This window comes from Sardina pilchardus, chromosome 20 (genome assembly GCF_963854185.1).
Source record: "Sardina pilchardus chromosome 20, fSarPil1.1, whole genome shotgun sequence".
NCBI classification, from domain to species: Eukaryota; Metazoa; Chordata; class Actinopteri; order Clupeiformes; family Clupeidae; genus Sardina; species Sardina pilchardus.
The window spans coordinates 1960124-1984314 of NC_085013.1; the positions used below are offsets into that span (position 1 = coordinate 1960124).

The 24191-nt window shown below is 41.1% G+C and overlaps 1 protein-coding gene across 3 annotated transcripts in view; it reads left to right on the top strand.

Moving 5' to 3' along the window:
- qkia (QKI, KH domain containing, RNA binding a) overlaps nucleotides 1-8614 on the top strand; it is an 84531-nt gene extending 75917 nt beyond the window's left edge. For all 3 annotated transcript variants that reach the window (XM_062523682.1, XM_062523681.1, XM_062523683.1), the window contains exon 8: nucleotides 1541-8614. In XM_062523682.1, coding sequence (XP_062379666.1) covers nucleotides 1541-1557 — 17 coding nt within the window. In that variant the 3' untranslated portion in view covers nucleotides 1558-8614. The remainder of the gene's footprint in view (nucleotides 1-1540) is intronic.
- Nucleotides 8615-24191: the final 15577 nt, after the last annotated feature.

Sequence of the window (24191 nt, forward strand, 5' to 3'; positions counted from 1 at the left end):
TGGAGTGGATGTGGAGCAAATGTGGCCTGGGTTTTGGCCGGATCTGTTCCACTCTGTCACTGAGTCGCCGGCAGTCTGGGCTGTGATGTTGCTTTTGGCTTAGTGAGGATAATACCCACTAATGCTTAGACTTCCCACACCACCTGCATCACTTTCACACACACACACACACACACACACATGCACGCAGTTGCACACGTTTGCTCTCTCTCTATCTCTCTCTCTCTCTCGCTCTCTCTCTCTCCCCTCCCCAAATATACAGTTCCACACTAGTCTCACATGCAGTCATACATATAGGCACACTCACACACACACACACACAAGCTATTTCTATGCCCTTTGCTGTTTACAACTGCACTCATGTAGAAATTGTAATCGGTGCTCTGTCATGAGTTATCAATATGTTCAGGTTTCTGTCTGTTTAAGGGTGGGGTTTCTATTGTTAGTTTTCCGCTGCCTACCACCGTCCCAGTCCCCCCACCTCATCCCTGAGCGCAACCACGAACTCGGGTTAGGCTATGCCACATCACGTCAGCACCTTGTTTGTTACATTCCCATCAGGTGATATTAAGTCCCGATGCAGGTCAGACACTCACATTTGCTGTGAATCATTTCTCTGCTCTAGTCAGAAGGGCTAGACACTTAGGACTAGAACACTACAGGAAATGCAGAACAAACAATATTTTAAATCCATTATTATTAATTTTTTATTATTATTATTTTTAAATACTTTTTTTACCTTCCCCACATATCTTGATGTTCGCATTGTCCTCGTTGAGTCTGTTGTCTTTCCGTTTTTATATAAATGCCGGTTCCACACTGAAATATAGTTTACATTTTTTGTCTCTGAAAGGACACATATTCTCCAGCATACTGGAATTTTTGTTTTTGTTACGTATTTCAGTTGTACACGAGGTACTGTAATATATATATATATATATATATATATATATACATGGACATTTTTATAGCAACTGTATTTATGGCTCCTGTACATAATCCTGGAAAATAAAGATACAGAACTGAACTCAAAGTGATTTCATCTATTTATTGCACAATTGAGTTCCAGTTAAGTTCTTCTTTTTTAAAACCACTACTTACACTATCCATAACTTGCCCGAGACACTAAAACATTAATAGTTGTTTTATTATTCTCTGTTGGTTTTTGCTTCGTTTAGTGTTTTCTGTTTGTCTCATCTTCACAGCTTCTTGTTTGTTGGGGTAGTGGGTCACATTAGTGCTGCTTTTAACGCCATAATAACGTCTAGAGTCAGACTGGGGCGCGGTGGCCTGATCATGACGTCAAACCAAAACAGCATGTCATGATTTCTTAACCAGATGCAGCCAGGGTGGGAGTTTCCTGCAGGGGGGGAGGGGTAGATAATGGGATTTTGGTTTAGGGGATGGGGTGAGATTGCATTCATTTTACTGTTAAAATGATGTCATTCCAGTCTCTTTCTGCTGACACTAATATCCTTTCTATTCTTTTTTTCCTTTTTGTTTTTTTTTGTTTGTTTTTTGTTTGTTTCTAACCACCTAGCCGCCACCGGCAACTAACACATGACCTCTGAACTCTTCACCCAATGACGAGCCGCCCTGCCCCAAGCCCCGCCCCAAGCCTGCCTGCTGACGTGTTAACTGGTAATTGCCTTTGTTGCTAGCCTCTCGGATGCTGGGAGGGAAGGCGCCTGCCCGTACAGTTATCCTAACATTGTTTCTGTTTTTATTTTTTTATCATTAAATTTTTGTATGTAAAGAAACACAAAAGACTACCAACAATCCAGATTATAACAACAACCACAACACTACACAATCCAGCTCTATGGTTGTGTAATTTATTTTGCTTTTGACTCTTTTTTCTGTTCTGTTTGGTTGTGTTTGAATCACCCTTATTTTGTTACGTTTTTTTTGTGCGGGGTTCTTTCTTTTTCTTTTGGAAATCATTGAAAATTGGGTGGACGCATGCACGGTTCCCCAAGAATCTGCACTGAATTATAAGCAATAAAGCATCCCGTCCCCATGTGTCCTAGACTGGACACATAATTAGAGACACACACTTATTATACACAGAAACAGTTGCATCTTAAATCCTGATTGGTGACCTCACTCACACATTACTTGGTTGAAGCTGAAGGGGGAGGCTCTATTACAGTAAACATGATCTCATCCAGAATTTTCATGTGAAATCCACAGAACGATCCACCCCTCACCTCTCTCTCTCTTTTAAGAGGTCTGAAAGAGAGACAAAAAAAACACAAAAGAAAAAGAAAAAGAAGGAAGGAACTCACACTCACGCCAAATCTGTTCATTTCTGTTCCCTTTGATTTTCCCTCTTCTGTATTGTTTTTATTCTATTTCTTTTTTTTTTTTTTTTTCATTACTTCCCCCTTCCAGACATTTATTGATAATGTGCTGACACGTACTGGGTGTGCCTTTGAACAGCTGTTTTTTGTTTCGTTTTTGTTTTGTTCTAAGAAAGCATGGCTATATTGATGGACTGCAAATGGAGCTTCTCACATTTTCTTTTTATTTTCCTCTGGTTTTCTTTTGTTTGACTTGATTCCTCATTTTATTTTGTTCCATTCATTTCTTCATGGTCACTGACACTGACCTCACTGACAGTTGCAGCTAGGCAGTGTAAGAGCAGGAGAATGAAAGCATTGAGAACAGACTTCCCTTTGAGGAGTGGATGGGTTAACAAAGTGGCTGGGAAGAGGTTAACTCTTGGGTTTTCTTTTGTGTGAAGGCGGAGAGGCCAGGGTCAAGATCTGTCTACAGCCATTTTGAGTGAGGCAGGAGAAGTTTGAGCTGTGCATGAGAGAGTAGATGATGTAGCTAATAACACTTCCTCCTAATCTTGGCCCCATAATCAGTGCCTGATCTAATAGATGAAATAAGTAATAATAATAATAATTTAAAAAAACCATCCGCAAGAAAAGTATTGTGTGCGTATATAGCCAAAGGGTTTCCAGTTTATAAATATACGTAAATGCATATAGGAGGTTGTTTCTACAACTTCTTGATAGTCAGTCCCAAACTAAAGGCAGATGAAAATCTGGTTTACCATCAGGATGAGTATAGATTACTGAACACTAAACAAGACTGTTAATATGCAGGGTGCGATGGGGTGGGATAAGGGATTTGGGAGGCACTGCCCGACAAGTGATTTGTACATAACATAACTTTTCTTTTTTTTCCTGAATTTCCCCCTATATTTGTTGCTATTTCACATCTTGCCAAAATGATGAAGTCAAAATATCATCTCTTTGAGTTGCATGTTACCATCAAAGCTTGATTTAAGGTTGTTGAAGGGAAGCTTAAACTGCATCCTTGAGACATTTCCAATCAAAGTATTTCTCCTTTTTCTTTTCTTTTTCTTTTTCTTTTAACTAATCTCTGCTCTCACTCACTGTAGAGGGCTATTTCTATACCCCTTTCCCAGCATGCACCACTCCGTTTGTCCTGAGCTACCCCATCCATAATGTGTCTCGCACACCTCAGCGCACCAGTACTTAAGCTACTGTGCCCTCCCATGTTACGTTGAATTCTCAAGAAAAAAACATAGGATGCGAAAGCCATGCCTGCCTGTTCCAATTGCTTTATACATACCTGTTATATTAATATAAATATATACAAATGTAGATATGTCATTACATATGAAAATACAGAGGAGATGAAAAATTAGATACTTTTACAGGGTGCTGGAGAAGAAAATATATTTTTGGCAATTTTAGCTTTTTATACTTGCAGTTACAAAAAATAAAATAAATAAAAAGGAAAAAAATGAGTTCGGAATGGTGGAGTCGAAGATGCTTTGTATCTCTGGATAGTATTGGCTAGAAAAATAATGACCAAAATAGTCATATTGGGGAATGTCACAAAAATCAGTGGGAGTGGGGAAAGAGAGAAAGGAGAGAGAGGGATGCATGTAAGAGGGGAAACTCGAGAGACAAAGTGCCTTACTGAGGGTGGTTTTCCTTTTCCCCCCAAGTGTTACTGTTCTGTTGAGTAATTTCCAGCACCGGCTAGGAAAGGCTCAGAGAGGTGTGTGTGTGTGTGTGTGTGTGTGTGTGTATATGTGTGCGTGTGTGTGTGCACGCGTGTGTGCACATGAGCTCGCGTCAGCCCCCGACCGTCTACGAGTTTATTCTATGCAAACAGACGAGCTGTCGCCTGACCAGCTGACTATGTGCCATGGTTTGTCTTCCCAAGTTTGAGCTGTTTTCTCTTTTCTTCCTTTATGTTTTTTTCTGATCCCTTTTTCAGCCATGCGAACAATATATAGGGAGACATTTTTTGTGTCGTTTTGGGTTTTGATTGTTTATTGTATGTTTCTTTTTTTTTTTTTTTTTTGTCATGATGACTTGGATGACGATCTCTCGTTGTCTTTATATCTCTGGTTACTGTGACTATGTCGAGAACAAACTGCCAATAGCGATGCAGAAGGCTGCCAGGTGTACAGGTGTAGTTTTAAAAAGGGGGGAGGGGGGTTAGTTAGTTTTCTTTTTTGGTCGGGGGGATTGGCTTTGATGGAAGGGGACGGATACACAGGGAATAGACTGGATAAACCTGGTTGTTTCATATGCCGATAACACTAATTTGCTATTTTTCAGAATTTGTGCCGAACTAGCATATAAGCTGAAAGCATTTTGTTTTAGTCTTTTTATTATTATTATTAATTTGCTCTTTAAAGGAAGCAATTATATGATGCCGGTTCAAATTAAGGTCTGCACTAGATGAGCTGGTTAATAGACAAAAGCAATCCTAAAAGAGATGGAAATCATATGTTTTTAAAGCCAATTTTTAACAGTGCCAAATTTTCAGGGCATTGTGCCCATTTTTGTGACAAAGACTATGGTAATTTAGTAGCTAAGGCATCTGACTCCTGACCAGCCCTGTTCTTGGTATGTGGAACCACCATGGGTGTATGGTAGACCAGAAGACTGGAACGATCAACTGTGTTCCCCCTGGCAGCAGCTTCTGTCCTGGCTTTGCTTTTTCTCTCTTTATCCCCAATCACTCGGTCTTTTACATGCTGTTACACACAAAGGTCAATGCATATGTTGTTCAGTGTTAGGTGTTCTATTGAAAAAATATTGAAATAAAAATATATAACTATATAAATATTAAAAACAAAGAAATGCAATACGAGAAAGGAGCTTGAGAAGACAACTCAGAATATGACAGTATTATGAGAATTTCCCTCTGCAATGTTTCAACATGCTGTGTCCTTGTACAAGGTTGGGTTAGTCCATCTGATGTGTAGAGAACTAAAGTACTCTTCTTGGCCTGCCTACTACATGTATAATAATGTAATTTACAACCATTGTTACAGGTTTATAATGTATTTTTCTAACTTCATTTTATATGTATATTATAAATCTTTTTTTCTGACTCCTCTTTTTTTGGATGAAGCCCACTACAACTTTTTTTTTTTTTACACCCCCCTCCCCACCTCTTCTCTGTCCCTACCTCCTCTTCTCTTCCAGTGTTCTTCTCCATCTCAGAGTCTGCCTCTTTGGGAGTTTTGCCTTTACTAGAATTACTTTTTATTGTTTGTTTTGTTTTCTTGCCAATTCCTAGCTTGTTTAACTCATTAGCAATTTGATTAGTTTTCCTTGTCATAAGTATTTTTACATGCTTGCATTTAGTTTTCATGGTGTATGCATTATTTTTTCTTATTAACCCCTTGGCATTTATTTTAATAAAACATTCTTAGTAAGAATTTTACTAACTTTTGCTGAAATGTTTATTTTTGTCTTGTGTTGTTAACCAATTTAATGAATGTACTACCTTGGTCTGGATCACGGACTAACACAATTAAAACTGACCACCACTTTCAGAGACCACCACTTTCAGAAATCACATCACTATATACAGTTCTCTAACACACACACTCTCACTCACCCACTCACTCTCTCTCTCTCTCTCTCTCTCTCTCACACACACACACACACACACACAGTTTAACTGGAACGTGCACACTCACAAACACGCTGTCCTGTGTTGCCAGTCACACTCCTCAATCTGAGGTTCAAACACTGCTGTCATGTCTGTCTTGCTGCGCATCACACACCCCTATGCGGTGCTCCTGGTGTGTGTGAGTGTGTGTGTGCGATGTGTGTGTTTGTTTGGAGAGGGGGCGTTCTGTTGTGCTGTCAGAGAATCTGAGTGCTGCTTTATAAAAAAAGAAAAAACAACTGGAAGAAAGAAGGGAGTCTGTTGGCTTTGATCTGCCAAAGGGTGCAGTGCTTCTCAATGCCAGGGTCTGCTGCCTCAAATCCACTAGCATCTGTCAGATTCATGAGCTTAATACTCCCACTTTAGCCGGGGGGGGGGGGGGGGGTGGCAGGGAACAGGGAACAAACAGTGTTTTAATACCAGTGCTGGTGGGACTATAGGAACAATGCCAGTATCGTATTGTATTTTATTGTTTTTCCATGTCGTTTGGAACTGCAAGTTTTAGTTTGTGTTCATTCAGCATCCCACAAAGAATACTTTTAGAATAGTGATCCATTTTGTAGCTACCCTCTAGCAGCTGCTTTTGGACAGAAGTGCACACACTGACAGTCCTAATCTAAATTCTTATTTGCTCTATACTTAAGTATAGAACACATGGGCCACTGGACCCCTGGGCACAGACAGGCCCCTCTACCAACCTCAGAAAGTTGGTGTATCAGCAATGCTGGGATGTCTGGGGGCATGTGGCCCCCTACCCCCATAAGAACAATTTGATAAATGACCCCTTAAATGGCGAGTTCTGGTGAGTTATATGGAAATAATTTAATAAATATGCCCATCAACAAATGTAAGGCAACTTACTGCAAAATTCACACTATTTGTGAATTACAACGCATGATTATCACACATAATGTTACCTGTGTTATTTGACAGACTGGCCCCATTCAGATGTCGGGTGAATAACATAACCCATAGTATATGATTGAGGGGCCCTATTAAGACATATCACATAACATAATCCGTGTTGTTTGACTGAGGGGCCCTATTCAGGGGTGGAGATCTTAAAAGTGACTTCATGCAGAGGCTTGAGCTTCAAGGCCCCCTTGGCCTGGGCCCATTAGGCCTACTGAGTAGAGCCCCGCTAGAGCAGTGTGGACATCTGCCATAGAGTTGCTGATCAGGAAACATATTTTGGGTACAGTGTATTTTGCGAGTGAACAGCTTTATTTTCTTTTTGTGGCTGTAGACACACCGGCATACCTAATTTATACTAATCTTTCAGTTTTGTCCCCTTGGGTTTTGTCTTCGTTGTTTTTCTCCCCCTTGCATTTTAAGCTTCTTCTCTGCACTAATTACAGGTGTAATGCAACTGACACACCAACCAAAAAATAACTTTATTAATCTTTTTTATTACTTTAACCCACTGAGTGGTCAGATGCACTCCATTAAAGAACATTTTATGCTCAAGTAATCAATTTACTGTTGTATATGTAATTTCTAAAGCTATTTGTGAAAATACAAAAAACATAATATTTTTACCCTCCACTTACCTTACTCTATTTGAATTTTTCAGACCTTTTTAGGCATTTTTATATAATCGAATGTGAGGTGCTAGCTTTGTTTGCATGGTTGTATTATTATTATTACTACTACTACTATTACTACTACTACTACTGCTATAACCAGTTGGCGCTGTGTCTCTGTGCTGCCATGCTACCAAAAAACACAGAAGTGATAAGTGCCTTTCCTGTAGGACAGAGCAGTTGTATATTTTACTTTTACTTCACAAAAGTGCCCAATGAAGATTTTGTTCATGTCCCCAAACTGTCTTGAAATGCACTGAAAGGATCTGGCACACTGGAGATATTGTGACTTGCTGTTGCTCTTTCAACATAACTGGAACATTTTGACCAATTTTTTAATTTTTTTTTTAACTTCTTTCTAAATGATCATGCATTACCATAAAAGTAATGTGAATTGATGATGAGGGATCACACCCTTAAGTTTCATGTGTCTAATATTCAACTCTTTGACTTGACCAGTATATGCCAAAAATGGCTGCCATTTCCCCACCTTAAAAAATATCAAGTGAAAAGTGGATAAAACCAGCGGCATGCGTTCCCATCTCAATAACAGGCCTCCACCTCTAATAAACTTAGCCCTACCTGTCAACATTCATTCCTCACTGGACTGCTAATAGAAGAGTTAACAGTCAGGGTGGTCTCTGCTTCAGGACTCGAGGGTTAAAAAATTCTACCAAAACGTAAGACCTTTCAAATCTCCCCAGGGGGTATTTCGGTTTTGTTTGTGCCGTTGTTTAATTTTGTTTCCCTTTGTTCAGTTTTTCCTTCTCTCTCTTTTACTGTTAGCAGTGAAACAGAGAGTAGGGGGAAAAGAGGACTGTTTGTCAAGTTCCTTGCCATTGAGATTAGAATGCACAATATCTGATTTTTTGTTGTGTGTGTCAGTGTTTTAATTGGTTATGTAGTATGATTTTTTTGTTGTTCTTGTTGTAACTTTGTTTGATATATAAAAACACAGCTAGTAAAGCATCTCATGGTGATGATATTGTCTACATGAATACAGCATTACAAGAAAAAGAAGAAAAAAGTTAATTGTCATGTGTGCAATAAAATCAAACATTTTTAAGAGGGCTTTGAGTGCTGTACCTCCCTGGACTGGTTTGACATGGTTTGTCCTTGATCTTAGCTCATGTCACACTTGAAATCCTGGGACACCCCACACTCTCAGCTGAAGGTACGTAGTGTTCTGCTGAAGTTCAAGACATACCCTCAAAGTGTAGGCAGTTGTTTCATCATAAAATCTCAAATTAAATATACTGAGCACACACACAGCCATTGACGCAGGCATTCCTTTCCACATGTGAATGAAAAGACAATGTATCATGCAATATACCCGAACTTTAACTTAATCCATTTCACTCTGAGGGACGTTGACATAAATAGGATATGACATGCAGCACAACCTGGCAGTCTATTGAATTGAAATGACTATGGCACACTAACTTGGAAAGTTTTTTTTCTAATAGCCCAGTTCACACAAGTCATCAGTTATTCGCTACAGTCAAACATTTGAAGGTTACAGTTCTTTGAGTGCTGGTATGAGTCCAAGAGTATAATAGTGTTTGTTTGATTTCATTAGTGCGTACAGGACAACTGCAGAGTTCCCTGCTGAAAAAAACAGCAAGAAACCAGCTTAGGCTGGTAGCTGGTTTTAGCTGGTTTTAGCTGGTCTTTGCCCAAAACACAGTTATTATTGCTGGTCTTTGCTGGTGTAGCTGGTTAAGCCACCAGCTAGACATGCTGGCGTGACCATCTGAGGAAGCTGGTCGTGCTGGTGTGACCAGCCTGTCGTTTGGGATACAGCTGGTTTAAGATGGTCATGCTGGTGACCAGCCTGTCCAGCTTGACAAAGATGGTCAAGCTGGTTTTCTATAATGACCAACATAAGCTGGCGTGGCCAGTAAAAAACAGCAATGTAGACCAGCAACACCAACTAAAATGACCAGCTTAAGGTGGTACGACAATCAAAACCAGCTGAATTACCATCATAAGCTGGGTAAACCAGCTGAAGGTGTGTTTTCGCGAGAGTTTTGCTGGTCTAGCTGGTTAACCATCAAAGGGTGGTCAAACAAGCTGGTTAACAAGCTGGTCAACCAGCAAACCACCTTTAGCTGGTCAGGCTGTTTTTTTCAGCAGGGTTGTTAACTTTTGTCAGCCAAGACTCTGCAAGCTGCTCTACATCTCTGAGTGAAGATGTATACTGAGTAAAGATGTAAGTTTACCAAGCACAGTAAAGACACTTGTGCCTGCGATCCAGACAAATTTCCCTCTGTTTGAATGCTGCTGAAACTGCTTTAGGCCCTGAGGATAAAGAAACACTGATGATGGATCATCTTCCTGGCGATTTCACCCATTTTCACCCACAAACCAACTAAATGAATTGTGCTATTCAAATGTTTTTGATATGTGATTAAATATGATCTAACGTTGTACCTCACAATGTGAAACAGCACTGTTATGGAGCGCTGTATTGATGAAAATCTCATCCTATGAATGACCAGTTCTGTCATAGTGTATATGGGTCTTAATATATTAGGGCTTTTCAGCTGATCTTTTTATTCAATCTATTACATTTTAAAAGCAGGTAAATGATTCAGAAGATACTTTTGGACCTCTATCAGTCACCTGCTTTCACAGTAAACCACACAGATGTGCTTGTTCTTTGCAATGATCTGCGCTGCAAATTATGCTAAATGAATTAAGTTGTGCTAAATTTAAAGCGTAGTTTAAGCAGGTATTTAACATAGTTTAAAGTAAAGTTAGTTAAAAAAAATTGTCACATTCAGCAATCAGTTCCTCACAACCGCTAGCTGCCTATTGCGTGATTATCACTGTGAAAAATGAAACGGTCTCTGTTGGCAGCGTTCTCAGGCTCTGAAAACTGGAAACAAACAAAGTGAGGGCATGTCTGTCCCCCAAACAAAAACGAAACTCTTTGTGGAATTTCTTCAGTACTGAATACTGAAGGTAGGGCTGAGCTACCTTTCATATGTTTGGTTTGGTTAATATTATGTACACGTTTTTGCTCAAAAGGATCTGTTGGTGAATTTAAACATAAGCATGCAATCATGAATTCCTGCAAAAGCCCTGGCTGCACCTTTATTAAGGGGTCATTTTGATTTATTCTCATATAAAAGCAAAGGATAATTCATTTCTTTTTCTCAGGTCTAATGTTTATTAGTGTTCATCCTTTCCTGTTTTGATGATTCAAGATATGTGTGCAGAGCAAGAATGAAAATGAAATGTAATCAGAAAAAAATGTAAGGATAAAAAAATGCAGTCTCCTTCCCCCTGTGGAAACTGCAGTGTTACGCCTCTAGCTGTAAAACTGTGGACAGCACAGAGGAAGTTGTGTGGGCTTTTGGTGCCGACTTGCACAGGAAGTGGGGTTCTGGTCTGAGGAAGGAGTGAGGAGACTCATCAAAGGAACATTTGTCGAGGGACCAGCTGGGAGCACTATGAAGGAGGGGGAAGGGGGGAGCGGCGTCAACACATGACAAATGAACACAGTTCCTGTGGAATGAATCGAGGCATTCATCTGGGTGCAGCTGTTTTCGTGAGTGTGAGTGTTTGGTGGTGGTGTGTGTGTGTCTTTCACAATACACACTTGCAGGTTTCCAAGTCCAGTTTGATGAATGAACTCCTGCAGATCTGCAGGCACCTGGGCCACGTAGTGTGACCTGTGTTGTGGCAGCTGGTGTTTCTGGATTGTGTATGTGTGTGTTTTGTCTAAGAACCTTGAGTTCTTGAAATTGAAGCCAGTAGCAGCTTTCAGATTATCTCACAGTGACACATTGCACTTTGGCACATGAACACATTCTTGTGTATGAAAAACCAACAGTGGCTGCTGTGGCTTATGTCCTCATATTAGAAGAGGTGCTTGTCACATCCTCCACATGCGAAGGCAGGCATCCAGGTGTCAGCATGTGCTGTGCCCACGCCTATGGACCAATTGGGCAGAGGAGTCCAAGTGGACGGAAAAGCGCAGCGCTCCTCTGAGCTGCCCATTAATCACACTCAATTACTGCTGGCGAGACTTGGCCCCATAGCAGCCATGCAATCACCTTACTCTCACACACGCACATGCATTCACAAAGCCCACAGCAGCCATTTAATCACTCCAGACACACATATTCACAGTCCCACAGCAGTCATGCATGCAATCACCTCACTCTCACACACATTCACATCCCACAGCAGCCGTGCAATCACTACACACACACATACATATTCATAGGCCCATAACAGCCATGTTGCCATCACCTCTCTCCCACCTCACCCTGTTGTGCGCTCTTGATTAGCTCAAACTGTCGAGCGGTGCTGCTCTACTTAGTCCCGTATGAGCGGGATGTTGTTAACACCTCCTGCTCTCCATTGTCGCCTGTGCTCATCCACTGTTCTCCCCCGCCTCCTTTTCCATTTTAATTGCAGTCACCTTGTGCAGATTCGGCAGAAGAGTGACATTTAAACAGGTGTAGCAACGCTGTCTGAAGCCTCTCAGAACCCCATTACCTAGATCTTGAACAGCACGTCGTTTCTTATGTTTTACTATTGTCATTCGTTACAAAGAATTATTTAACTAAGTCGCTCTGAAATATCCAGTCCCCAAACTTCAAATTGCTTTAATGTGAAAAGCTCTGACCTCTCTGTCATACCCAAAATGTCACCGAATTGATTATAAATGATGGTCAGTGACCTACCCCCCCTCCAACCGGCAATTAATATTTGGCAGTTTTTGCTTGTGCCCTCCATTTTTATGATTGATATCCAAGAAGTCATTAGGCAAAGTTAAATCCTCCATGGACGTTTCACTTTCTTCTATCTGAGGCCAAGGGTACTAACGGACAAACCAGACGATGAATGAGCTGATATAGTTTTCCTCTACACACAAGAGGAGGGGGTGAGGACAGGACAGACAACGCTGATTACACTGCTGTGTCTGTGCAGAGGAAGGCAATAATGCAATTCCCCACAATTAACATGGTGTCAGATTCTACCCCGGAGTGGAGATGGACTCCACATTAGATGCTGAGAGAGAAGGGCTTTTTCCTCTTTCTCATGGTCTCTCTTCCCAAGACAAATGAGCACATCCTCTAAGAATGTGCGCCTCCTCTTTGGATCTAATTAATCTCTGCGCGGCGGGTGTAAACATTTGGAGCAACGAGCTTTTGTCTCCGATTAATCTTTTCTGTCAGATTTACATTCATGTTAAATTTCAGCGGCGGGGTCTAGGGAGTCGGCGTCTGCCAGCAGCGGCTGAGCTGAGACCCCTGGAGGACATGACAATGACAAGGAGACAAAAGAAACCCTTCTGTCCTCTCCCCTATCAAGGAGAGCAAGTCAGGCATGGTTGTATGCAGTGCAGTAGAATGCATGTTAAAAGACTTGTAGTGAGTGATCATATAATGTGTGTGTGTGTGTGTGTGTGTGTGTGTGTGTATGTCACTGTCTGCAACATTAGTTAACAGTCAAGATTACCACTGTTCTTTGTGCATTGATGTGTTTTGTGGCAAAAGAGACTATAAGCCCTATTCGCACGGGATTAGTATTACCTGTGGACCTTTGGTGATTTGTGATAATTGCGGAGAATGCCTGAGATCTTAGTCCCGTGCGAATGTGCCATGTCTGTAATTTGTAAAGTAAAAATTCCGCCGCAAATTACCTACTGTATTTCGCCAAACACAGACGTCCGGTGATAATACTAATCCCGTGCGAATCTGCATCTCAGTGATTGCCATTGCAATTGCATATCTTTTCTACTTTCTGCGTTGTTTTCGGACGTTAGGATACGACATATCCGGGTGTAATGTCAGTGAAAATAGAGTAATTAACAGACTTTGCTTATCCCGTGCGAATGCGCTGCAAGTAACACAGAGGAGGGGCGATAATTTGAAAATGACCAGAGGTCCACAGGTAATACTAATCCCGTGCGAATAGGGCTTATGAGTGAAGAGACACACTACATGCTTGTGTGTGTATATGTTTGTGTACCATCTACGATGCGTAAGTAATGGCTAATGTTAACACAGTCTTTATTTTGCTGCCATTTGTAGCATCATTATACTGTAGCTGTAAATGCACTTTATAAAGTGTACATACATGTAGCACTGAGTAGACTTCTTTGCACTGTGTGATGGTGACCTTCATGCACACATTCCTGTGTTGTGTGGTTTTGGCACAAATGGCTCACTTTAAAAGCCTCCCTCCAGGGTGCCTCAAAGGGAATCTAATTCAAAGTGACAACCACATTCATATTTTAACCCAAAAGACTGCGCCATCGGAATGCGATTACATGGCCCCACTCTGCAGGTGGACCACAGCCTGCACAAAGGTAAGTGAGATGAAATTGGCCTGTTAATGACTAGGGGCCCACATCTGTGCCACACACACTAATAAATACAGAAATAATGAGCAAGAGGGGAGCGTCATTTATGTCACAATTAAGCTAATTACAGTATTCACACCCCTGTGTGTGTGTGTGTGTGTGTGTGTGTGTGTGTGTGTGTGTGTGTGTGTGTGTGTGCAGGCTTTTTGTACATGCATGTCTGTTTGTGTGAAGGTAAGGATATTCACAACCCCAACTTCCCCCCCTGATTTTCCTCTAAATGAGATGTGCCTATATGATGTTAGCTGCGGAGGAGAGAGACGCTCATAAGTGGCATTGGTCTAATCACGACTGGTAGTGTACTGGAAGCAGCTCACTGGTACCAGACAGAGACGAGGATAGAGTGTGAATGAGATTGAAGTGGGAATTTGGGAGGGGGGTAATATCACACTAGTGCTGTGGAGTTTTGGTGGAGGTTTGGAGCCTCCGAAGGGCTTGTTCCTGTCAGTACTGGTCAGACTCAGCATTTCTCTCCATTTCCCTGAGCTCTCTCTGTCTTTCTTTCTTTCTTCTCAACACTACCTCTCCCTCATGCACCTCTCTCTTCCTTCTCTCTATAACTCTGTTCTCTCTCTCTGTCTCTCTATTCCTCCTTGAGGTGTTGGAGAATTTATCGCTTTGACTGTCCCGTAGGCAAAGGTGGAATAGTCCAGCTTCAGAAAGTAAAAGTGGACTTCAGAAAGTATTGCCATGTATCTGTGCCAACCACTCACTTAAACCACCTGATTCCAACTAGAAAACGTAATTTCGAGGAAATTACCAGTGCATGCAAAAGCAAGACATAAGATAAAATGTGAAACAAACTTAAATTTACAAACGGTTGTGGACAGAGGAAGGTGAGGGAAGGGGGGGGGGCAGTGTGTTGTATGTATGTGGCTTAGGGGCAGAGGTGGAAAAGTCCAACCAACCAGCTGATTCTCAGTAGTAACTCTTCAGCCAGGCAGAGCAGCTAATTGGTGAGATCACCTGTGTTTAAGTGCACAGATAGAACCAATACGTGATTGGACTTTTACTCTCTGAAGCTTGACTTTTCCACCTCTGAGTGTGAGTGCGTGTGAGTATGCGTGCGTGCGTGTGTGAGTGGATGTAAGTGGATGTAAGGAGCATGGCTTTCTATGATGCAGTGAAATGGGAGAGTTGGGTTAAGGTGAGAATGTTGTGGAGTGCATGGAGAAGTGTGGTATATATGAAGTGCTGCAGTCGTGTGTGTGTGTGTGTGTGTGTGTGTGTGTGTGTGTGTGTGTGTGTGTGTGTGTGTGTGTGTGTGTGTGTGTGTGTGTGTGTGTGTGTGTGTGTGTGTGTGTGTGAGTGAATGGGTAGACAGAGAGAGCTGATAATGCAGGTTCAATTTAACTGGCTGTCAATTAAACTTGATAGGGCCTTGAGCAGCTGCAGGTGCAAATCAGCTTAATCAGCAGTGCAGTGCGATAGACCTCTGAAGTTCGCCTACAAAAAAGCTTGCCATATATGGGCAGTTGGCTTCAATTAACTCCCGGATCTCCTTATATGGCCAACAGGGCAGCTTCAGAGGTCTATGAAAAGTCAATGGGGAAAAATATTTTGCTAATATTTCAAAAAGTATCAAGTTTACAGAACTGAAATATACATAGACTTAGTCTTATTTTCAAGACCTACGTAACAAAGTTTGAACCAAGTTTCTACGTTAAACGGTTGAAGCTGATTAGGACCTGGTTAGGAGAATAAGAAGAAGAAGAAGAAGAAGAAGATGCCTAGGAAGAACAGAACAGTGCATTTGCATGCACTGTAATTACTCTTCAACCAGGGGCCCGTTGCACAAAAGCAGAATTAAGACATCCGGGATAAGTTACTGAGCCGCGATCACTGAATCCTAAACAAGAGCATACCGGCTGAATTGGTTGCACAAAAACCAATCCAGGATGAGCAGACACGGATTCATCAAGCCAGGTGTAAGTTATTCGGTGTATGTGCGCGTTCTCGTTTCTCCCCCAGTAACTCGCGGTTGGAATAAAAAAGACGCGAAAAATAGCGTCTTGCACACAAAGTAAACAACCGCTTTTGATATAGACTAACAACGAGGTAAAGTTTTACTTTTTTGGATGGGGGATCATGATTATTTCTGTTACATAGCGGGAGTAGGTGTGGCAGATCAACTGAATGCAAATGTAGGTACGTATGCACCCACGTGTGTGAGAGCTTCCTTGTCTCGGCACGCAACGTCATTAGGAAGCGCTTTGCCACCGCAAAGATGCACAAAGTATCTTAATTTGTCTTAAAAGCCGAATTAGTTCAAAACACCTTCAAAAAATGTCCTCTCCACTTCCAATCAACTACTACAGCAGCCTATTCATCAAACATCTGTCAAAAAAGAAGCAAACAACGAGTAGGCTAGGCTATGTTATTAATTATAAGGCCACCATAATTTAAATGACATCCATATGGTATTAGGCAGACATTCTGCTGTGTTTTGCGAGTAAATGCATGTTGCAAATAATATATGGAATCTACAGCTCTTTAAAAAAAATCACGTGGAGGTCTCATTTGAATGACAGCTAGCTGAACCAATCAGATAATGTAATTACCATTAGAATCAACTTATCTTGGCTGTGAGCCTGGTCAGGAGCAGGCTAGCTCCACAGAATAAATCGCCATGGTAACTTATACCATAACATATCCTGCTGCCCCCTATCCCGCTTTTGTGCAACTGGATCACGGATAAATTGAGCCAGGATAACCAAGATATCCCGGGTTAATCCCTTATCCTAGTTTTGTGCAATAGGCCCCAGGTAGGGTAGCTAATTGGTGAGATCACCTGTGTTAAGTGCACAGGTAGAATCAATACATAATTGGACTTAACTCTCTGAAGCTGGACTTTTCCACCTCTGCCCGTAGGTCTAAATGGACAAGCTGAGGTACCGCTCTGGGGTGCGTTTCTAGAAAGCGTCGTTTGCTAACTTGCGTCGCAATCTTGGGAGTTCGCTCCGTCGTTCTTGAATTTGGTGTTTCTAGAAAAGGTAGTTCAAACTCTCAATCGCAAACAAGGACGCAAAGTTTGGTCGTTTGGACTACTGCCCCTGGGCAGTCGCACCTGTGTCGTACCTTGGGAGTTCCAGTTGGTGATGTCGTCAGTGCAAGATCGCCTGACCAAAAATCACAAGCGCCCAACCAAAAATCACTAAGTTGTTGTTTTCTCGTGACTCAATGATTGCGCTATACTGTAGGCTAATATAAATGAAAATACCGTTGGGCTCATTCTTGCTACGTGTGTTACCTAATTGCGTTCATTTGCGTGTTGGTTTGCGTTTTGGTAGGCTGTTATCATATGTACAAACCCTCGGGTCAAGCACACCGTTCATTAGTATAGTGGTTAAGGCAGGTGGCTTATCATCACAACATTGTAGGTTCTTTTCCCGTATGCATCACACATGCTTTTGTTTCTGACTAGTGAAACGTGGAAATAACCCTAATAAGTAATGTCGTGGATCTATTAAACTGATGTCGTGTTCCTGGCCACTCGATGTAAAGCAATTAAAAATATTTAGGGTCTAACCTATTGTTGTGTGTGGTATGCCTGCTCTTACTCAAAAGTGACATGGAGAGGTAAGATGCGAACTTGGGCCGCGCGCGCAATGTACTGACATGCAACAGCTGAACCACCACACCGATTTAGTATCGTGATAAGTTGTAATTAGTCTAGGCCAGCCAGATATTTTTTAGATATTTCACACAAATAAGTACATATATTGGACAGCTTAAGCAAACTGTTTCATGTGCTTGCATAGGTTTACGTTTTTTCCTGATAGCAATGATAATGCCAGCATGAATCACTTTGGGTTTAAATTAGACACGTCGACACATAGTGGGTGCCTCTCAACATCCCTCCTCGATCCTCGGTCCTCTATCCCATTGTTGCCGCCCCATCATTCAGTGAGGACGAGGATCGAGGAAGGAAAGGAGGATCTATGAAAGACAAGTGATAGGCATCCAGTGACAGAGAATTTCTAGTGGGTGGGGTATTATACGTTGACACTTTTTCCACCAATGAAATGTGCCGCTGCGTCCTCACTAACTCTCTAACTGAGCGTGTTTGGCCCTTCTCGGCCACCGTAAATAGGACATTATAAAAGATAGATATTCAATTTGTTTATCAGTACCATAGCAACGCTAACTTCCGTCTGATAGGAACCGTCAGTTGCTGTCGTACGAGTTCAATTTTTTTAACGCATGCGGATGACCAACGGACCCGATTTTTTTTGCACCGCACTGTTCGGACCATAGACTGTATATAGTCTATGGTTCGGACCCATTCGCATACGGTCTGCGAATCTCCATAGGAAATGAATGACTTCCGGCCGTTACGCAGCCGTATCTACTGTGCTAATGTGAAGGCGGCGTTAGAGCGCATTTAGCCACAAGTCAAGAGTCATAAAAAGTATCCCGTCAAAATCCTGAAATGCGTTATGACTGTAAAATTACGACTGCATCTGCTGGGGTAAAACTCGAAACAGCGTACTTCCGGCTTCCAGGCAGTTTAACCCCAGTTTAACTAGCTAGGAACCAGCTGATCCTGTCTCATTTGTGACACAGCAATCACGTTCAACTTCGTGCGCAGCTGCCTGTTAAACTCCAAAACCTCCGTTTTAAGGAGCACGGTTTTAAAGCGTAGCACAGCTAGCGCAGTGCTAACTGACAGAGCAATTGGCCCATGTAGCCTGTGGGACTTTGGGACCCAGGAGCTGGTAGTGAGGGCTTAAAGTATAACTGCACCCTAAAATATGTTTTTTGAGCTGTTGATTGATTGAAATTACTCATAAGTGGTGACCTACACTATTACCAGTGTTAATATTGACACGAGAAAAGTAACATTTCGTATGATTTTGTATTGGAGATATAGCTCTCCGCGCCCTCTACAGGTTGAAACGTGCCATGGCATTTTGGTCCAAAATGGTCTTCACATATCACAATCCGTAGTTTATAATTATGTTAGTGTCCATGGAAAGTTTTAGCCTTCCAGTAATTGGCAACGGCAACAGTAATGTTAAACTTGTTGGCTACAAAGTTCGCATTGGGCGAAGTTCAGAGATAAATTAATAACAAAAGTCGCAACGTATTCATGCACATTGACATATGCATTTATGATGAATATGCACAATAACTTGATATATCTCCCCCAACAATAGAATTCTCTTCTCTGATTGGCTGATGGGGTGGCCATTAACTTCGTATAACCTGCTACCTCCGAAGTAGTTCCCGTATCATACTTGAATATTAATTCGCCAAACTCGTTGCAAAGTTTATATGAACTGTCACGTTGCATCCAAGCTAAAATACAGACGTGCAGAACCATAACATTGTAGCATATGACGGAGGTGGATTGTAGCTAGTTGGATGCCATGTAGGCTATAAAAGTAGCGATCTTTCAAAGTTAGAATGCCCGCTTGACAACGAGAAAGATAGAACTAACGACTGGCTTTTGGCCATAGCAACCAGCCATTTAGAACTAACGACTGACCTTTGGCCATAGCAACCATCCATTTACAACTAGTAACGGCAGTTTTGTGGCGGTAATGTGGCGGTAATGTTGATATGTGGCGGTAAGTAGTTCCACAATCAAGACAGTTTTAGCAATGTAAACGTGTACATTGTAATAGGAAATTAACACACAAGTGGCAACGGTGGAATAAATATACAGGTGATGAATACAAACGGGAGATAAGCGGGATAACGGCCTTCGCACGTCGCCGGAGTTCTAGACCTCCACCTAGCCATTATTATGACCGCCGCTAGCATAGCTAGCGAAGCGGTCATATAGTTGTTGTCAAAGTTTTTTTTTTTTTTTTCTCGTCATATTTTTGGTCAACGATTCCCGGGACACCGTAACACCGGGGCACATGAAACTTGGTGGGCATGTAGCCCCAGTAGACTTCTGCGAAAAAAAAATATTTCGTCCCCGGGGGTCACTGCACCCCCGCGCTGCCCCCGCCCGAAGCCCAAAAATTACAGTTTTTCCTACATAACTACCTGAACCGTGGCACCGAGGATGACTAAATGTTTATGGTATGTTGGTCTCAAGACTGTGCATCAACTTAGCTTATAACCAGTCATTTGTGATTTGTACCCCCATGGTAAAAATTGAAAATGCAATGTAATATTGCTTTAATTGCCCCTATCTTCAGTTATGAACTGCACCAAATTTCATGTGTATGATTAATCTGACACCCTCTTAGTCGGCAGGCCAAGACCCTGAAAAAAACTTTTGATGGCATTTTTTGTTAAAAGTTGGCAACCATGCTAGAAGTTATTAGTAGGGTCTGAGGTTCCAGAATCCAGTGGTTGCCAAAATCATATTTAAAATTTAAGGTCAAATTTGAAGGTCAAAAAGTTGGAAACAATAGATTTTAATGGTTTGTCTTTTGGGGGGGCTCTATTTTCATGACATCCTTTTTAAAAGTTAGCAACCATGCTAGAAGTTAGTAGTAGGGTCTGAGGTTCCAGAATCCAGTGGTTGCCAACATCATTTTTATAATTTCAGGTCAAATTTGAAGGTCAAAAGGTCGAAAACAATAGATTTCATGGTTCGTCTTTTTGGGGGGCTGTATTTTCAAAACGTCCTTTTTAAAAAGTTGGCAACCATGCTAGAAGTTATTAATAGGGCCTGAGGTTCCAGAATCCAGTGGTTGCCTAAATCATTTTTATAATTTAAGGTCAAATTTGAAGGTCAAAAGGTCGAAAATAATAGATTTCATGATTCGTCTTTTTTGGGAGCTCTATTTTCTTGACATCCTTTTTAAAAAGTTGGTAACCATGATAGAAGTTATAAGTAGGGTCTGAGGTTCCAGAGTCCAGTGGTTGCCAAAATCATATTTATAATTCAAGGTCAAAAGGTCAAAAACAATAGATTTTATGGTTAGTCTTTTTGGGGGCTTTATTTTCATGGCATTCTTTTTTGGAAAGTTTGAAAGATTTTTTTGTTAAATATTTCTGTTTATTGATAAATAATAAGATATATAGACTTGATATGGCCATTACTCCTTTATGCTATGAATAACACAAAACGTTCTCTAGAGAATATATTGCTAATGAATAACAAGAATGCTTCTTTATTTCAAGGCAAAATGTCAATGTCAATTCAAATGTCAATTCAGACTGTCTGAATGTTTTTGTAATATATGCAATGTTTTGCAATGTACAATTTTTGTTGCTGTATTACAAAAAGGCTGTCTCGTCCTGATCATGTTCCATCCCTACATTGTTGAGACATCCATCACCATCACAACCGCATGCAGGTGTGCAAGGCTGTCCATTCTTAAGGCAAGTGTAGGCATGTGTATGGCACTTGGTTCTACAACCACAAGTTATCAGCTTCAAGCAAGCAACTACTTGGAACAGGAGGTTCCTGAGTCACACAACCACCAAGTGTTGGTCTACAACCTTCCAACCACCTGTCTCCTCAGGGATTTCACTAATGGCAGGGTCAGACTATAGGCTACAATGTTTTTGTCGCTCACAATTGTCGTTTACGATCTACCATGTCACACTATACGATTTTAGAACCATGAAAACCTCTCCGCATCTTGGTCGGGAGAGTGGCCACATACACCGAAAGCATCGGTCGCGTCATTACGACTCCCGTCAAATTTCTGACAAGCCAGTCTTTTGGTCGGGCTGTTTTAGAACGTTGTGAACGACAAATCGCAAGTCGTGAAGCATGTCACATCATAATAGTCCATGGGCCAGAGCAGAAGTTGGGCTCACCAAAGGTGGCAAAATCTATCAATGATTTTCTTAATCCTCTATGTCTGAAAGATATGTTTTGGTATGATAACCTTTTCTAAGTGGTAGCTTAGTTGTATTTTTACTGGCTTTTATACCCATACCCAGTACAATTCACAATACACGCCTATGTGTAGGTATAGGTGTATACAAGTGTGTGGGATGATGGGATATGTCTTAATCCATGTTATATCACATGTAGATGCCATAGGCTTTTAGAAAATATATAGTTTAGATGGATTATATAGCTTTTCATGAATCACATAGGCTAAAATGTATCAGTCGTACACTTTTTCACCTACATAATATAGGATTAGATTGATGCAAAGGACTGAAAGTGGGTGGGTCAAATCCCAACTCTTGCTATATCACATCTAGAGAGTATGGGCTTTTAGAAAATGTATGGGTTAGATCAGTGTTTTTCAACCTTTTTTGAGCCAAGGCACACTTTTTTCATTGAACACACACCACCAGCCGAAGGCACACCACCAGCCGAAAATGTTAAATAAAATGAAATTTTATGGAAAATTAAATTAAATAAAAATCTGTAGCCCGCATTAATAATATCAAGTCATTCTTGTCAAAGTGTCTTGAATAGGAATCAAATGAACACAAAGAAAATTATTTCTATTCACTCTCTTTTAAGACCACTTAGGTGAAATTGGATAATTTCCCACGGCACACCTAACAATGTGTCACGGCACACTAGTGTGCCACGGCACAGTGGTTGAAAAACACTGGGTTAGATAGCTGAATACACTTTACACAGCTACTTTAGACCCATAATCAATAGCTGTCCATTGAAAATCAATGCATTTCAATGTAATGCAAAATACATTACAGCTAGGGTATAGTGATATGGAGGAAGTTGGGAGATATCTCAATGCACATTTTTATCACATCTAGAGTATATAGACATCTCAGAAAAATATATTTTAGGGTAATTAACCAGTTTTCTTTAATGATACCAGAACTATAATGATCGGATATGCCATGATATTTCAATTCATGTAGATCCTGCATAACTATTCGGCCTAAATTCAGTTTTTTATTTGCGTTATGACTCAGATGTGTGAGAATGAGTAAGGATACGACCAATGACTAGGCTACTAGACTACTAGGCCTACTGAAAGACTAGACATAATAACCCAACCGGCCCAAGTAAGGTCCTAACATCATTATCAAGCAATGATGCCTGCTGTAAACTGTAAAAGTAGGCTACTATACTTCAGTTGGTAAGTGAATTTATTTGAATTTGGAATTTACAGTGGCAGAATACTGATGATGAACAGTCAAATCCACAGTCAGATCCACAGCTCAAGCCACTGTATTGCACTCTCACTCTCTTTCTCTCTTCCTCACATATACTCACACATACTTCATATATACAAACACATTCTCTCTCACTCACACACACATACACTGTTGCTGAGTAAGAAAAGGCCTCATTTCAGCACATCATTGATTCTCTGTTGCTTTCAGGTTGCAGATTGTTGTACTGTACATCCAAGAATAGAGAAGACATAGAGAGAGGGAGAGAGAGAGAGGGAATATTGCAGATTGTTGTACTGTACATCCCAGAATAGAGAAGACATAGAGAGAGGGACTATGTGAAGTGTGTTTTGTATGTGTGTGTCGTGTGTGTGAGTGAGTGAGTGAGTGAGTGAGTGAGTGTGTGCATGTGAGGGAGAGAAACGCTATCAAATGATCAACTACACTAGAGCTATCAATTAGAATTTGGATACATTTTTTCCAAAGCATAATTGCACCAATCGCACTATATGGTTCTGAGGTGTGGGGTCCAGTAACACACAATGAATTTCCCAAAGTAGACAAACACCCAACTGAAGCCCTGCATGCAGAGTTCTGTAAAAGCATCCTCCGAGTACAGAGGCAATCTCCAAACAATGCATGCAGGGCAGAATTAGGTCAGTACCCACTTATTATTACTATTCAGAAAAGAGCCATTACATTTGGGCAATATTTAAAATTAGCAACCCCCTTTCACTCCACTATTTAGCCCTGAAATGCCAAGAACAAAATATAGAAAAGAGTGCACTAAGCCAACTTGTCCTATAGACTCCGTGACATAACTCCAACCAACATCACTCAGTCTCAGGACAACTTTATTGTCAGAAAAATTGGACCCAACCAAATTATAAACACTGAAAAGGAAGAATACATTACATATTGGAAAGAAGTCACCAAAACACAATTACAATGCTATTTGGCCCTCAAACATGAATATACAACAGCTACTTACCTGAGCACAGTAAAAGACCCTAAACTCAGGAAAACATTGACAATGTACAGACTCAGTGAACACAATCTTGCCATAGAAAAAGGCAGACGCAGGCAAACCTGGCTGGCCAGAGAGGAAAGATTGTGCCCACACTGCACTTTGGGGGTCATATAAACAGAATTCACAAAATATGAAGAAATTAGGAAATCCTCATACATCAAATTTAGTTCAGCCATTCCTGAATTCCCAACATTTACAAATGAGAGAA